Source organism: Linepithema humile, chromosome 1 (genome assembly GCF_040581485.1).
Source record: "Linepithema humile isolate Giens D197 chromosome 1, Lhum_UNIL_v1.0, whole genome shotgun sequence".
Classification (NCBI taxonomy): Eukaryota; Metazoa; Arthropoda; class Insecta; order Hymenoptera; family Formicidae; genus Linepithema; species Linepithema humile.
Window position 1 is genome coordinate 44,249,371 of NC_090128.1, and position 16,973 is coordinate 44,266,343.

Consider the following 16,973-nt stretch of genomic DNA (forward strand, 5'->3'; position numbering starts at 1 on the left):
ATGGGAACGTGATGCTACGTGGCCGCAATCGCCGCGCGTCGCCTATCTGTCCGGAGTCAAAGGACTCGACGACAACTCGTGCTCGCCTACGTCGTGCACGGGAAGGGAAGCGACACCGAGAGCGACGAGTACGAGCAACGAGCGCTATCGGACGCCTCGGGGCCGGGGCGCCGTTGCACGGCGACGGACGGAGCGGCGTTGCCACCTCCTCGCCGTGGCCGCGGTCGCGGCCACCACTACTGCTGCCATCGCCACCACCGCCGCCGCCGCCGCCGTCGCTACCGCTGCCGCTGTCATTGCCACCGCCACCGCCGTTGTGTCGTCGTTGCCACGTCCGCCGCTACTTTCCACCTCCGGGAGCGACGACGACGACGACGACGACCATCTCCTCGGCAACGCTGCTGGTAAGTGCTGCTAATTTGCATATGCACTCTCTTTTGTAGAATGTCCGTGCCTGATTCGGAGCGACACGCCGCGCGGCTCCGTTTCGGTGTATGCGACGCGCAGTCAGGTTTGGTGTGTACTCATCGTGTGGTGGTGGTGCTGTAACGCGTTGCTCCGTAACGGTAGTAGGGGGTCATGGTAGTCCATGCCTGAATAAAAGGTATCGTCTCCCACCTGAGAGAACTTGCACTCACGACCTCGAACCTCGGATGTCACTTTTGGATCATTGCGAGCGATAAGGCTGTCTCAAGTGCGCGTAGTTGTGCGCTAGTCGATCGGAGCCGCGCTATCTTTCGGAGTACGAATAATGTAAAAGGATAGTGCGCATGATATATGCACCTCCCCGTAGCATCACGAGTGATAATTTACCTATCATATCGCAATGATTTGACGCACGACGAATGATGCGAATGTAGAAAGAAAAATAATACCTACGTTTAAATTTTATTCCTTTTAAACAGTTGAAACGCATATTTAAATGGACGCAATTATTGGTGCACAAAAATGTTAACCGTTTTAATGCCGCAGAATACATGTGAAAATGCAAATTATTAACCATTTAACGTTGGATATATCTATCGTATTTTACTCGACACTCGTGTTTGCACTTCTTGTTAATCAAATATTTAACTAGACTTTTCCAGACTTTTCGCAAACAAGGTACCATACGTTTCGTGCAATAATTCACTTTGTGCATTTTTTTATATTCGAACAAAAATATGATTATGCTAAATATATTTTCTAATTATATGGACAAATTAAAATTTTTTTTATTTTTAAATCAGTTTAAATCAGTTTTTATTTTAATTTAAAATTTAATTTAAAATATTGTAGGTTTTGCTTTATTTTATGATTAATGAATTTATTGCACGCCTCGTTTTATTGTGCATTCAAACACACCAATTAAATATTCCGTGAAATAATGGACTGCAACAATAATAGCATCATAATATTTTATTTATTTGTAGAATGATTCCAAAATTACCAAAGAGCCTATAGTTACAAAATTCGTATAATATAATACGATAAAAAAATATAATTTGCATTTTCTTCTTTCATGTAGCACACCAAACCTGACTGAAAGTATATTACGCTATTTTTTTATCGTCCAATTTTTTGTTCTTCTTTTCTAAACTGTTTTAACGCTTCACTTATTTTATATATGGAACATGTAAGAGGTGAATATAATACGAAACTTTTCAGTTTTTATTAGCTACCACGATATCTTTAAAATATTTTGAATTTATAAAAATTTCGAGCATTTTGAACAAAAATTTTATTTTTGGTTTCAACATCCATTTGCAACATGATCTTGTATACAATCTATTTCGCGACTTTCTCATAAAAATTGATAGTTTTAGGTAACTTCGGAGCATGTTCAGAATAAATTCGAAAACGTGGAAAATTTTTTTATATGTGGTTTTGTTTTTAAATAAATTCCTATTTTTTGGAGGTTGACAAATTAATAACATATTTTTAGTATAAGTTTATATAATAACAAGCTTGATAACAGTTTGGATAAATAATATAAAATTTCAATTCCAATATAAAGGAAAACTTTAAAAAATTTAGAATTTTTCGTTTAGAATTCAATAATTAGAATTTTCTGAAAGCCAAGATTCGATCGGTCGTTATTAGCTTTTTAAGCAGCCGAAAATAGAAAACTCGATATTCTACTCGTCCTTTTTGGTTTTTCGCGACAGCAACTCAGAAATCTTGGGATCGATCCGCATTCGTCTGACCTCGCGAGTTTGTTTATCCGGCGCGAGCGATGACACGTGACTCGATTTCCGACGAGTCACGGTATGCGAGGAACGTTTTCTGGACTTGGCGCCCGTGTCTTCTCTCCATCTCTCTCTTCTCTTCTCTTTCTCTCTCTCTCTCTCTTTCACTCACACACACACTCATTTACTCATTCACTCTCACTTTCGTAGGAATATATGGGAGCTAAGAAGTGATCATCCCCTCTTGTCGTGTTTCTAGCTTTGACGGATTATTCACAAGCCAAAATAGTTTTCATATGGCTATATAATGTTCGATATATCGCACAGATGGTGATTGATTTTTATTTTTAAAACTATTAATTCTTTATGATCTATTATGTCACCACTAATGTAGCCTTCATTTAAATAAAATTTTAAAAATATACAATTATACGGTGACTGCAAATAGGAATTATATTTTACCTTATTGCTATAAGAAAACACATACACACATACACACGTACACACGTGTATTATATATCAAGAGACACGGTAGTGTCTCGCGCCAAGTTCACGCGCAGCGCAAGACCGACCGTGTATCTTTACGCGAGCCCGAAAGTTGAGACGAGCCGAGATTATCGGATCTCAATAACGGCTGGGCCGATTGAGTTGATAATAGGCTCAATCGATAGCGCATACCCAAATTATATAGAAAAGTATGCTTGTTTTTACTATAGGTGCTGTAGAAAAAAAGTTATAATAGTCCAAAGTCGAAATGTCTAATCAAGAGACACGGTAGTGTCTCGCGCCATAATATAAAATAATACGATAAAAATGTCCAGCTAAAATGTCCTGCTAAAATGTCCAGTTTCCGATTTCTGACGTTAGGTGCGCTGATGGCGCTGAGAAGCCGCGCTGCGTGCGCTTACGATTTGACATTTTTACATAACCTTTCAGATCAGAAAGTGTTATAAAAAAGTAATAATAGTGAATTCGGTTAACAAATTTAGTCACTCGCACTACATTGTTCTGTTATTTTGGTGCACACTCAAGACTGCTTATCAATCCAGAGCAGTGTAGTGCGAGTGACCAAATTTGTTAGAAATTCGTATTAAATGAAATAAGTGATATGTTGGTGAATGTGAATGCCTTAGTAAGTATCTACTACACCTTTGAAAATTTTTTATTTTGCAGGTTATTCATACATGATTCGAGACTTTAGAGGATGATTTGTCTAAAATAAATAAAATTGAATAGCTCAAAGTTTAATATTTCTGTTCTGAGTATCCTAGATTAGTTTCAACAATATTTGTAATTTTCAGTCAATTTTATATTTTAAAAAATATAGCATAAGTCGTCTTCTGTAGTTAACGCTATGATTGACAACAAAATTATCCACATCACAGTGTGGGCAGAGAATTAAGTGTAAAAAAATGTTTATATCATATTTTAGGTATATTATTGAATTTTATTTATCCATAGAAAAAAGATTATAAACATAAACTAAACAAAAAATCTTGTAAAACACAAAATGAAATTGACTGGAAATGATAAATATTGTTAGAACTAATTTAGTATATACATAGAACAGAAATATTGAACCTTGATAATTAATTTTATTTATTTTAGACAAATCATACACTAAAGTCTTGAAACATGTGCTGTTTAATAGAATGCTATACCTAATAATTAACGATACTTCATTACTTAACGACGTACACAACTTCTAATTGTAATATCAGTAACGAACGATAATGATATAGCATATTACAAACGTACGATTTAATGAAGGGAAAATCTTTTACCTTTAAAATATAATACAATTATAAACATAATGCAATTATAAACATAATGCAATTATAAACATAATGCAATTATAAACATAATGCAATTATAAACATAATGCAATTATAAACATAATGCAATTATAGCAAATACAGCTATAATTTAAATGACTCGTTGATATAATTTCAACTATATCTTTTGCTATTATCGATATCAACGAATCGTTACGATAAATTTCTCGATTAAGTAATCAGCGATTACGATCATTATCGATAAAATAAGTATGTTTTTTTTCCACCAGATAACATCAATAACTAAAGAATGCATGATTAATTATGTTTAGAAAACAGATTAATACTAAAATTAATAAACAGATAAATAAGCTATAATATTTCATTCTGTTTATTATATCAATGAAAAGAGGTTTGCTCTCTATCAATTTTTGACTACGTTCTTGCGTGGTCTTGCGAAATTTTTAACTAGAAAAAAACGCCTCAATTTTTGATAGACGAGAAATTATCGGAAAAGCGGACGAAAGGTAATGTCTCGAATGGGTGAAAGAAAATTATTAAGCGTACCGTAAGCGCACGCGATCGAACGGGTCGCGAGAGTGCTTAACGACGCGTTACATAAACGGAAAGCTAGTACACGAGCGGAAACTCGAGGTCTCTTAATACTTTCAAAAAAATTGTTGTATATATTAAATAAAAAAAACTGTCGTATATATATTATTAAAAAAAAAAGAAATAATATCTATCAAAAAATTACTTTTTTTAAAAAAAGGTAAAAAAAAGGCGCCAAGTACACGCTCTTATCACAACTAAAACAAAACAGTATTGTTTTACTTTTCAAAAAAATTGTCGTATATATTAAACCTTTCAAAAAAACCTGTCGTATAGGTATATTAAAATTTTCAAAAAAAGCTAATCTATATACTTCTTACAAAAAAATGTGGTATCAGGAAATGGCACCAAGTGGGACTAAAGAACTATGAAAAAACTTGAACACTATTTCTATAAAACTCTTGTACATAAAGCTCTCGTATATATAATTAATTATATTATACACTATATTTTATCATATTTTACATGTACTATACTATATATACTATATATATTATTAGATATACTATATATATTATAAAAAAATTTTTTAAATATTTAAAAAATAAAAATATTTATTAAAAAACGCAAAAAAACTTGGCGCTGCTACACCTCAAAGTAATGAAATTAACATGTAGTTTACTGTAGCAGCGCCAAGTTTTTTTGCGTTTTTTAATAAATATTTTTATTTTTTAAATATTTAAAAAATTTTTTTATAATATATATAGTATATTTAATAATATATATAGTATATATAGTATAGTACATGTAAAATATGATAAAATATAGTGTATAATATAATTAATTATATATACGAGAGCTTTATGTACAAGAGTTTTATAGAAATAGTGTTCAAGTTTTTTCATAGTTCTTTAGTCCCACTTGGTGCCATTTCCTGATACCACATTTTTTTGAAAGGTTTAATATATACGACAATTTTTTTGAAAAGTAAAACAATACTGTTTTGTTTTAGTTGTGATAAGAGCGTGTACTTGGCGTCTTTTTTTTTACCTTTTTTTAAAAAAGGTAATTTTTTGATAGATATTATTTCTTTTTTTTTAATAATATACAGGGTGATTCAGAACAACCCAGGTGTCCTTGCACAGACGTATTCCTGAGTTAATTCTGAGACGATTTTTCCTTTACAAAAATTTTGTCCGCCGCTTATTTTTCAAGTTATAAAAGAAAAAAGATATCAAATCACGGAACGAATACAGAAGATAGGCAGGAGCGGCGCAACTGGGCGCAACTCCATTCGACACGGGTGATTACGGGACGCACGTTGCGATGAAACACACGTGATGAAACACGCGCCACACACCACACACACACACACACACACACACACACACACACACACACACACAACTTTCTCTCTTTCTCTCTCTCTCTCTCTCTCTCTCTCTCTTTCTCTCTCTTGCTCGCTCACTTACTTTTATAAATTCGACGTCTTCATTCTGTTTGACGGATGAATAATTTTACCGGGGATAAGCAATAAAAATTTACACAGCACTTGACATGCAACAAATCCATACCGAGATTTATAAGACATACATTTTTTTTTGTATCACGTATCGAATTTACTCGCGTAAATAAATGATTTATAAATCGATTCATTACTATTAATCACTGCCGAATAATCATATTCCGCTTACTTTCATTAAGAAAAAAGTACACACTACATGCAATTACAGTAATCAATACTTTCACAGATTTACATACACTCACACACGAATCTATCGGTTTGTTATTACTACCGATTAATTATTCGGTGACTAAAAATTATTCGAAGGATACGCTTAACGTTTACACAACGCACGTAGCTCGATGCGGAGACAGTAATCGATGTAAACAATGAACCAGATTATGTTTTTATTGAAAAGTATTGTTACGCCTGTGCTTTTCGCCGTTGATGCTGTGTGTTACAGCTGACGGACCGATCGATAATATCGATTGTTTACATTTTCTTAGCAACAACTTGTTTATTTACAAATGCCATACGGCTTGAACTTATAGTGACCGATCGATATTATTGATCGGTCCGTCAGCTGTAACACACAGCATCAGCGGCAAAAGCACAGGTGTAACAATACTTTTCAATAAAAACATAATCTGGTTCATTGTTTACATAGAGTACTGTCTCCGCATCGAGCTACGTGCGTTGTGTAAACGTTAGGCGTATCCTTCGAATAATTTTTAGTCACCGAATAATTAATCGGTAGTAATAACAAACCGATAGATTCGTGTGTGAGTGTATGTAAATCTGTGAAAGTATTGATTACTGTAATTGCATGTAGTATGTACTTTTTTCTTAATAAAAGTAAGCGGAATATGATTATTCGGCAGTGATTAATAGTAATGAATTGATTTATAAATCATTCATTTACGTGAGTAAATTCGATACGTGATACACAAAAAAAAATGTATGTCTTATAAATCTCGGTATGGATTTGTTGCATGTCAAGTGCTGTGTAAATTTTTATTGCTTATCTCCAGTAAAATTATTTATCCGTCAAACAGAATGAAGACGTCGAATTTGTAAAAGTAAGTGAGCGAGCGAGAGGGAGGAAGAAAGAAAGAGAGAGAGAGAGAAAGTTGTGCGTGCGTGCGTGCGCGCGCGCGGTGTGTGTGTGGCGCGTGTTTCATCACGTGTGTTTGATCGCACGTGCGTCCCGTAATCACCCGTGTCGAATGGAGTTGCGCCCAGTTGCGCCGCTCCTGCCTATCTTCTGTATTCGTCCCGTGATTTGATAACTTTTTTCTTTTATAACTTGAAAAATAAGCGGCGGACAAAATTTTTGTAAAGGAAAAATCGTCTCAGAATTAACTCAGGAATACGTCTGTGCAAGGATACCTGGGTTGTTCTGAATCACCCTGTATATACGACAGTTTTTTTTATTTAATATATACAACAATTTTTTTGAAAGTATTAAGAGACCTCGAGTTTCCGCTCGTGTACTAGCTTTCCGTTTTAGGTATATACACTGTTTGATATCAATAGTTTTTTAATACTTGAATAGATTATAGAAAAACTTGAAAATTACGAACACAAGCTACGTATCTACATGATACAAATTAATTTTATTAATTATCTCAATAATTCTCTTCATTAATTGGCCATGAAAATTGATTTCAAACACTCGTGCCTTTTGATAGAAAATTCGACACGAAAGGCACTCTTCTTTTCTTATTTTTAATGTCGAATAGAACGCACACAAATGGACGCGCACAAATAAAAATGGTACACGATGACACGCACTTACACCTGCATGCCATTACGAGAGGCCGGACGCGTGTTTACTGGTTCGGAATTATCGTGCTGGATGCGCGTGACAAGCGAAAAGAGTAGCGAAACCATCCCCTTTAAGAGATAGACCTTAAAGTTTCTCACGCCACGTCGGCACGTTTCCCCTCGGGATCTCCGCACTCCTCGCCTAATAGATGTGTATGTACGTCGGCATTGTGCACCGATGCACATGGAAATCGTGCGCCGTGAGTCGCTCTTGAGCAAACGAGCAGTTCGCCGCGCGCTGGCACAGCGCTACAATAGTAATGCATATATGATTGCGTGTACATGCGTTGCTGCGCGCTTTTGCGCGTGCACGTACGGCTTACAATACTGATCACAGGTCTTTTACAAGTTATAAAAAGATAAACTCAATGTCGATTTTTTTTTTTTTTCGTTTCAAATAAAACTGTAAGTTTAAAAGTAACATAATAAATATTAACTTTTGCAAGATGATTAGAAAACTGTATAAACAATTAACTCGCATACAGAATTGTGTGTGAACAACTCGTACAACGGGCAGCTTACGTAATTGTAAGGTGGATTTATTCCGCATGACGGAATATTCTTTTTACCTCATAATTATGTCTTATAAAATTATGCAAATTGTGCACACAAATGAATTATTCGTGATGGATTAACAACCGGCTTACACAGTTTCAGCACGAGCCAGCAATATGGAGGCAAAGGAAAGGGAGAAGCCGCTGGTCAAAGATTTGAATGAACATATCGTATGTCCCCTATGCAGAGGATACCTCATAGACGCTACGACTCTTGTGGAATGTTTGCATTCATGTTAGTATTTTGCTTAGCACGATTACCATTTTTTATCATTAATTACCGTGCGTTTGATTATTGAAAAGTGCAAATCTGATGCGGGAAGAGAGTAAATTTTCGTTCAAGATAAATATTTCCGACGGTCAACGTGATTTTTTTTTCAATAAAAGGATACACGTATTTGGCATGTAATTGTAAGATAGATTTATTCTGCATCATAGAATAGAATATTCTTTCTACATCATAATTTTACCTCATAAAATTATGCAAATTATGTCCTTAACATTTTTTCGTACTTTCAAATCTAGGAAAATTGTTTAAATATTCCGTGGACCATCTCTTTTGCTTTACGTATTTAATAATTTATTTAATTAAACAAATTACCTTTAATAAATATCATAATATCACGACCACTCGAGTTGATCGCATGCATTTCGGAATACGATTTCGCTGCGCTGTGTCCATCTTTTCCTCACGTGGGCACGAATCGTCAGTTTGCAGAGGTTGTATCGTTCGACGCCTGAGTAGCGGTGCTCGAGCGTGTCCTGTGTGCAACGTCGCGGCGTCGCCGCCGCTTCTGCCGGACACGCGACTCCAACGATTGGTGTATCTAGCGGTGCCCGGTCTTTTTCGATCGGAACTCGAGCGCAGACGTCACTTTCGCCTGGTGAACCCGCAATGTCCGCCCTTGACGCTTGCCGTGGGCGCTCTAGATTTGACTTTGGACGACCTCGTCAGTCTGAGTCTGCAAGAGCTGGACGAAGCGGAAGATGAGACGCCGAAGGAAGAGCACGGCTCATCGACGACCGAAGAGACGTCGCGAGGAGGCGGTGGGAGCACACGATATCTCAAGTGTCCGGCTGCCGTGACGGTGCGTCATCTGGTGAGACTGCTGATGCTGAAGAGAGGATGGGAAGAGGCCAACGCGACTGTCAATGGTGTTAATAATAGAATAGAAATTACGTATCAGCAAAACGACACGCAGCATCCTGATGAGAAGAGCATGCACTCGCTCGACCCCTCTTGGACGCTCCTGGACCTCGCTTGCATATTTCGTTGGAAAAAGGTTAGTTAATACATATATAATAGTGTGTTTGGCTTCATGTACGGCGAACGATCGATTCTATCGATGCCGGATACAGGCTAAGTTTATATAAAATTTTAGATATTTAGATGTGCGGCTTGATTTCGTTTATTGATCGCATGAATGATTTCGAATTCTTCTTTCGTATTTTTCAATTTTTTTTTTTCTTAAAAAAATGGAACAGATTGTTTTCAATTATTATTGTTGAAAATCTTAAATCCTTGAGTTTTAAAAACTTAATTTCAAATTTGGTAGAAATAAACGATATTGCTAACATGTAGATACGTGTGTAACTTTACAGTACCTACTTGAGAGTTAATAATAAGAATATTTTATTTATTATATTTTAATTAGTATTATATTTAATTTTCATATTTTAAAGCTATGTGTTATATCATGAATTTACATATGTTTGATAACATTAATTTAGAAAATTTTAGACAAGTTCCACTCGAAAAAATAAACTCGCTGAGCAGCGAGGAAAGAAATTGTTGTATAAATAATTTTCCGGAAAAGTTAGTTTTCGCAAGTGCGTTATTTTTTATCGTCGATTAAAATTTGTTTCCCGTTCGTAATAAAAATAATGATTTATTTAGCCAAAGAATTAGCGGTGAAAGATTCTCCAAAAATCTAATTATCTCAAATTCAAGAAATGCCGGTCAAACAAATTTAAATCGGATTCTATATTTGCTAAAATCGAGCCTGGACCCGGCAGTGCGCATATTATCAAAAGCGGCGCAATGGCTCGTCTGTTGCAGGAACTGCCAATGAAATTGTTCTACCGGGTGTTGCGTAAGGAGGAGGCGGTCTCGATTTCAAGAGTTCCTTCATATAAAGATGACGCAACGAAAGACGGTCCGCCGACGATCGAGAACATGCAGAGACCGCCGACTCCACCACCAAGCCCTAAGCCCAGCGCGCGCGAACCGGAAGCGGAAGCACGTGGCGTGGAACCTCCTCGCGCTCTCGAAACGAACACGGACAAGGAGACGAGGACGAAGAAGCCGCGGTGCGAGGTGACGCCTGTCATGCGAACCCCCGATCCCCCGTCTGCCGAGCTTCCAGCGAATAATCAATCGCAGGAGAGCGCGAAGAGCAAGGATCTGACAAGGCTGGAGCACCGAAAAAGACGCAAGCGACGAAACAAACGAGTGATCGCGGAAATCACTACGACGCCGCGCGAGGATCTGCTGAAGCTCAAAGTCCGCCTGACACCACGTCCCCCGAGGATCACCTCTGGCGCAGGAACCGTTGGTGGCGGCGGCGGCAGTGACAGCGGCAACAGCGGCAACGGCGGAGGTATGAACGCGAACAACCAAGCGAAGGAGAAACTGCTACAGCTACGATCGGTCAGGCGCGAAAAGATCAAGGCGATCACCCAACAACAACGTTGGACGGCGGCAAGTTCAATAGCCAAAGAGGAAATTACGCCTAAGGAGTGCGCGACGGTGGACGTGGAGGAAACGATCGAGGACATCATCGACAGCATTCCCGATGAAGTCGTGTGTATCGCGCAAAATATCAACACTCAGAGTGAGGACGCGGCGGCGGAAAAAACGACCGGCAACGAGAAATCGGAACCGATCGAGATCTCGGAAAATAACGACGAGCCGGAAAGGCCGAAGAAGGATGAGGAAATCCTGCGGCGATTAGGTCTGGTCGCCATCAAGGAGATTAGCGGCGACAAGACGGCGAAGCAACGCGCGCACAGTAGCGTTGACAAGGCGAGCAGCCTGGACCGCGAGAAGCTGGAGAAGCAATTGCGCGAGAGCAAGGCAAACCGCGTGCGAAGTCTGTTGGCGGAGAAGCAGATGCGCGATGCGCTCAAGAGTATCATGTCCAAGACGAAGGAGGAACGATCCGCATCCGCGAGCGACACGTCGATGTCCGCCTCTACTTCCGTTTCCGTCTCCGCGCCGGTTTCCGCGCCGAAAAAGAAGGAACCGCCGCCGTTGGCGCCGCTGCGCGTCGCCAAACCCTCCGACTTCGCCGCGACTAGCGGCGTGCTGATGTCCAACGCCGCCTCCAAGTACGAGACGCCGTTAGACCTCAGCAGTGGCGGCACCGTTGCCAATGACAACGCCCTCGACCTGTCCGCCACGTTACCTGGCGGCGGTAGATTGGTCACTTTTTCATCTTCCTCGTCACCCTCTTCCTCGTCCTCTTCTTCCTCCTCCTCGCCCTCGTCCTGCTCGATATCGTCGTTGCCGTCGTCGAAGGCGGCGCGATCTATGATCGGCGGCGCCGGCGGCTTTCTTCGCAAATCCAAAGAATTTGCGGACCAGCACCGCAAGGGAGCGGCACAGCAGGAGTCGAATCTGAGAACTCTCTCGGACGTCGCGGTGTCCCGCCTGAGCGGCTGCCTGAGCACGCTGATCGAGAAGAACCCGACAGCGGTAGAGCCGTTTGCGTTGGCCTCCGCGAACATCCACGCCGCCGCCAGTAAAGTTGCCCTGCGCATACCGCAGCCGCATCAGCGCATCTCCGGCTTCGGTATGAAGATCAAGCCCAATCTCGGAGTCCGGCATATTCCGAATCCTCAGGCCGTCGTGGCCTCTCAGTACCGTAATCAAAGGGCTAATTACTTCAACACCGTCTCTCAGCAGCCTCCGTAAATCCTTCTTTGATCCATCGATGTAATTTATTCTTTCTCTCCTTCCGCACACACTCCCTTCGCTTTTTCACGCTCCCTACGCTTTATTTTCTTCGCCGGGTCTCGTCGTTGGGAGACGGAGAGTGCCACGAGAGACGGAATTCCTATACGACCAAAATCCAAAGGTAGTACGTTACCAATTGTTTTCTGTTCATTTCTCCAGTGACTCGTTGATAGCGTTCGGTGACGTAATCAGGTTGATCGAAAAGTTCTAAATAATTTTGTCACGAGATTGATCGCAAGATTGATCGAAGAGTCTTACAGATAAAGGAGAATAACTTGTAACGCATTGATTTGTAATTATTATTCTAGGGCACATAATACTCCCAGCAATTAATATGTTCCTCTTGACGAAAAAAATACTCGATTTTATATCGAGTTCAGAAATCCACAAGTTGATATATTCACAAAAATGTAGAGTATTCCATGACGTATCCATTAAACTTTACTTATAAATTCATTGTATAATTTACAGTCATATTTTTTTCAAAAAATGCGAATTAAAAATGTCATTTTTTTACAAACTAAACTTGAAGAATGCAAACAGATAAAATCTTATTCTCCATTTAATCTCAAATCAAATTTACTTACTTTAATAGAACTTTATTTTAAAGATTAATTATTAAATAGTATTCAATAAAATTTTTAAAATAATTGGGTTAAAAAGTTTCTCAAACAATCTGCAAATAATGTTTATTGGATATATCATGAAGTACTCTTTGTAGTTTGCTCGCACGTTGACGGGCCAGTGTTCCTAAAACGCATAAGTGTCGATATGTTGCTGTGCTCTGTGTTGCAATTGTTTGGATCTAGTTGAAATTTTCCGCAAGATGCGATAAGATTTTACTGTGATTCCAATGAAAATCAAACAGATCGAATATGATAGCAAGACTTTTAAACGATCTACTCATCTCCGTCTCTTCGGCTCGGATGACTGAGAGGCGCATAGTCGTATTACCTTCGACGTGATTACACCGTGAACGCGCTCTTTCGAGGGGAAAAATAATCAGCAATTACTCATCGGATTATTGTTACCTAGATATATCAAAACTGTGTATGTGGTGTCTGTAATAATGTATGCCTGACCCGCGTCGCGCACTATACTCACTATAGTTACCGGCGTATCGATTCGACAAATGAAAACCGTTGCGAGGAAAATCTGTGACAAAACGCCGTATCCAATATCGATGAGAACGAATTATTATATATATATATATAATATATACATATATCATCTGCGTGCATTTTGCTGCATAAATGATGAAACGTGCGCGGATGACAACAGATATAGATAGTAGTCCATTGTTCCTGCGGTAGGACTGTGCGAGTACTCGAAGCTGGCGAGAAGCGAGCAAAGAGTTAGAATCGAGTACTCGAAAACTTCTACGGTAAGTTTTTAATATTTATTATGTAGGAATTCTCGAAACAATGGTCAGCGACAAGCTGGGCATCCATCTGTTTGCAAATTTTTGTTATACTTATTTTTAATTGATCTTATACCCATCATGTTATCTTATATCATGTTTACGTAACGAACACGCATACACGCACACACACACACATACACACACACACTCACCCTACACCGTATCAAATACTATTATCCGATATGGAAGATGATGGATTTTAGTTGATCAGAAAAATTCTCTGCGATTTTATTATATATATTTACAATTGTTGAATTATTTCAGTTATTTGTTTGTTGATTTAGTTGTAGTATGTTTTTGAAACGTTTGTTTGTTAGAAACATTCAAAATATTTAAAAGTAACTACGAAATACATATGTAATAATCATTAATTCCTTTTGGACGATTCCAAAGATGTAAGTAAATAACGTAATAGAATATGATCGTATTATACAAGAGTCAAGAACTCTGTTATCGTTCGCGTATGTTACGCGCGACACTTAGAAAATTTATCCGAGACTTGAATTCATACGATCAAGACGAGATGTTTTTTCTCGAGTGTTCGCACGGGCCTATTACGTTGGGCTATATACTTCTCTTTCTCTCTTTCCTCCCCCCTCTCTCTCTTTCTCTCTCTTTCTCTCTCCTCTCTCCCCCTTTATTCCCTCCTTTCATCACACCTCCTTTCTCCCTTTTCTTTCTCAGAACTTACGATTAGCGAAATATACTTGCATATAATGATTCGTAGAGATGCCAAAGAACGCCAGAGAACGTGTGCAATGTATTAGTGCAATTTAGTTATCACTTAGCGTAAACGTATAATTGATCCAACGCATTCGGCGAACTAACACGATTGAGTTATAAAAGATAGGTAGACTAGTCGTACAGACACATACGAATTGCGTGTGCGTGATTTGTGATTCCCCGGAGGGACTCTCTGTAGCGCATATAGACGTCCACGAGACGAAATGTTTTTATAACAACACATTTTTGTGGCATTTATAAAAAAAGAAAAACAAATGTCGCGAGATCCGATTACGCAAGCGTGGCTGAAATTGCGAGCGCATATTTCGGTGCGCGACCATGACCAAAAAAAAAAAAAAACGGCGTCTTCTGACTGACAAGCATTAACGCTTAGGCCTTAAACTGACCGATAAGTGGTGGAAAAGTTTAAAATTTCACGCCATTTGAGAAGATGAAATCTTTTTTAACGAGTCTTGTTTAACTTTCGAATTCGAGCGACATACATTTTATATTTCCTGTATCAAGATAATTCATAGTATGTATTTATATTTAATGTATGAAAGCAAAGCTCATATTATTAACATTTCTTTCAATATTGATTTAAAAAGGAATAAGAAAGAACTAAAAACATTTAATAATTTTAAATTGAAAAAAATGAAAAGATTCGGAATTCTTTGTTCAAATTGTTGTTTGAAAATTTTCTAACTTTACCAAGAGTTTTGAAAAATGGGAAATGTGAGTTTTGCTTCTATACTCCCCATATAAAGGAATGCCGAATATTCTAATAAAGAATAAACGCCAATATCTTTATTAAATAATCATACATTCCAGGAAGCTCCACGCACAGTGGATCAGAAATTGTAGAATACTCTTGAATAAACTTCGGGAAAAAAAAAAAAATGACCAATTACAAAATACAACATCAAATGGCAGATAACGTAAACTTTTCATGTTTAGTTCGGTGTGAAGAGATTAATCGAATGAGCATCAAAATTTCCTGTAAGTGTGCACAACTGTCATGTTTCGAGATGCGAATCGCAGCGAATGATAAAGAAACCGTGAATGTTTAAAACCGGATTTGCTTCCATGCGCTTACGATATAAGATAGAGTCAATGTAATTGCTCTGAGACGTAACTCGTGCGTTTGGAAAGTACGCAGCAAAATCGCACACGTGAGACAAACTATAATTGCGATTTGAAAATAAACGATGCGTATTTGATAATAAATTGTTCAATTTCCCTGAATGGTTGCTTCCTCGTCGTTTGTATTGTAATTTTTTAAGGTCCGCATGCAGAAGGATAATGCTGAAGCATGGTTTTAAATATAAACACTTTGGTATGATGTATCTTAAAAAGTTTATCGAGATAAAGCCAGTATTCGTATTTGTGCAAGGAGTTTTTTAAACCATTAAACTCGTTGTTAAATGCTTTGATAGTACAATGTAACCACTGTGTAGATAAATATACGTTGCGACTTACTTACACGAAACTTTACATCGAAGACTGCATATCTTTTTCATATGTGCAACATTGCCATTGTGCCAAAAACGCAAATGTGCAAACTTGACAATTTTGATTAAAATGCTTTTTTGTCCAGAATTTTGCAATTAGTATTTATTTAGATAGTATAAATTTCTGAATCTTTCTTTTCATAAATCTTTTAATGGGTAAACAAAAATTTGTACCTAAAAAATATTTTTTAACATAAAAAAATAAAAGCATAAGCTATAAATTTCAAATTTTTTTGCAAACTAAAATGTTTTAGTATAAATAAAATTGCAAGGTTGTATATTCTTGATTTTGACATAATACATCCCAGAATCAATTAATAACAACATAATAAGTGAAAAAAACGTAATTAATAATAAGTGAATAAAACACGTGCAATTTTTTTCACAAACTTGTCGAGAGAAGAAAGACAAATAAAATATAATGAAAAAATTCAAATATTAATTAACAAAATACTATATTTAAAACGATAAAGTGAAAAGAGAAATGAGAACGAAACAGTTAATAAATGCAAAAAAAAGGGAGAATAAAAAAGGAAAAAGAAAAGCTAACGATATTTTTAAAATCAATTTTTGGTTCCCTGTTATGAGATCATATTAATTAACTATTGCGGACTTTTTCCATCGGTAGAGCGATGCGCTAATATGAGAAGGAAGAACAAATTGAATAAAAACTATCATTTCACACATGAAAGCCACGTTTCTCGCTTTCATTTGCGAAGAGGACGAAAAAGGAAGAAGACAGATTTTTAAAACTATTTTTCTGTTACATTTTTTAATACGTAATTGTAAATATACATTTATTATCTGACGAATAACACGTTGCAAAAAATCACGGAAACCAAGAAGATACTCAATTTTGTCGGAAAACATAAATGATCCGTACTGAAGCACGCTACTAATAACGTAAGTATAAGTCTGAAAATTTCTATACTAGGATTGATATAAAATAATTAATGCATTTTTTTACGTATAGAAAAA

At 37.5% G+C, this 16,973-nt stretch overlaps 1 protein-coding gene across 3 annotated transcripts; it reads left to right on the top strand.

Annotated features, from left to right (window-relative positions):
• On the top strand, positions 1-15,978 carry LOC105678181 (polycomb group protein Psc-like). Of its 3 annotated transcripts, none has more exons than XM_012377289.2 (4): positions 1-404; positions 8,478-8,615; positions 9,092-9,663; positions 10,440-15,978. In XM_012377289.2, exons 2-4 carry the CDS (start codon positions 8,498-8,500, stop codon positions 12,294-12,296), a joined length of 2,547 nt encoding a protein of 848 aa, XP_012232712.1. In that variant the 5' UTR covers positions 1-404; positions 8,478-8,497; the 3' UTR covers positions 12,297-15,978. The 3 variants fall into 3 exon arrangements, with proteins under 3 accessions (XP_012232712.1, XP_067204239.1, XP_067204238.1); XM_067348138.1 differs by lacking the exon at positions 1-404 and adding an exon at positions 512-604; XM_067348137.1 differs by lacking the exon at positions 1-404 and adding an exon at positions 2,102-3,300.
• The last annotated feature ends 995 nt before the right edge of the window (positions 15,979-16,973 follow it).

Bases quoted from the DNA above. Each gene is read 5' to 3' on its own strand.
- LOC105678181 (XM_012377289.2), top strand. From the start codon at position 8,498: ATGGAGGCAAAGGAAAGGGAGAAGCCGCTGGTCAAAGATTTGAATGAA. The intron at 8,616-9,091 runs GTTAGTATTTTG...ACGAATCGTCAG, and splicing joins TGTGGAATGTTTGCATTCAT to TTTGCAGAGGTTGTATCGTT. The intron at 9,664-10,439 runs GTTAGTTAATAC...CGTCTGTTGCAG, and splicing joins GCATATTTCGTTGGAAAAAG to GAACTGCCAATGAAATTGTT.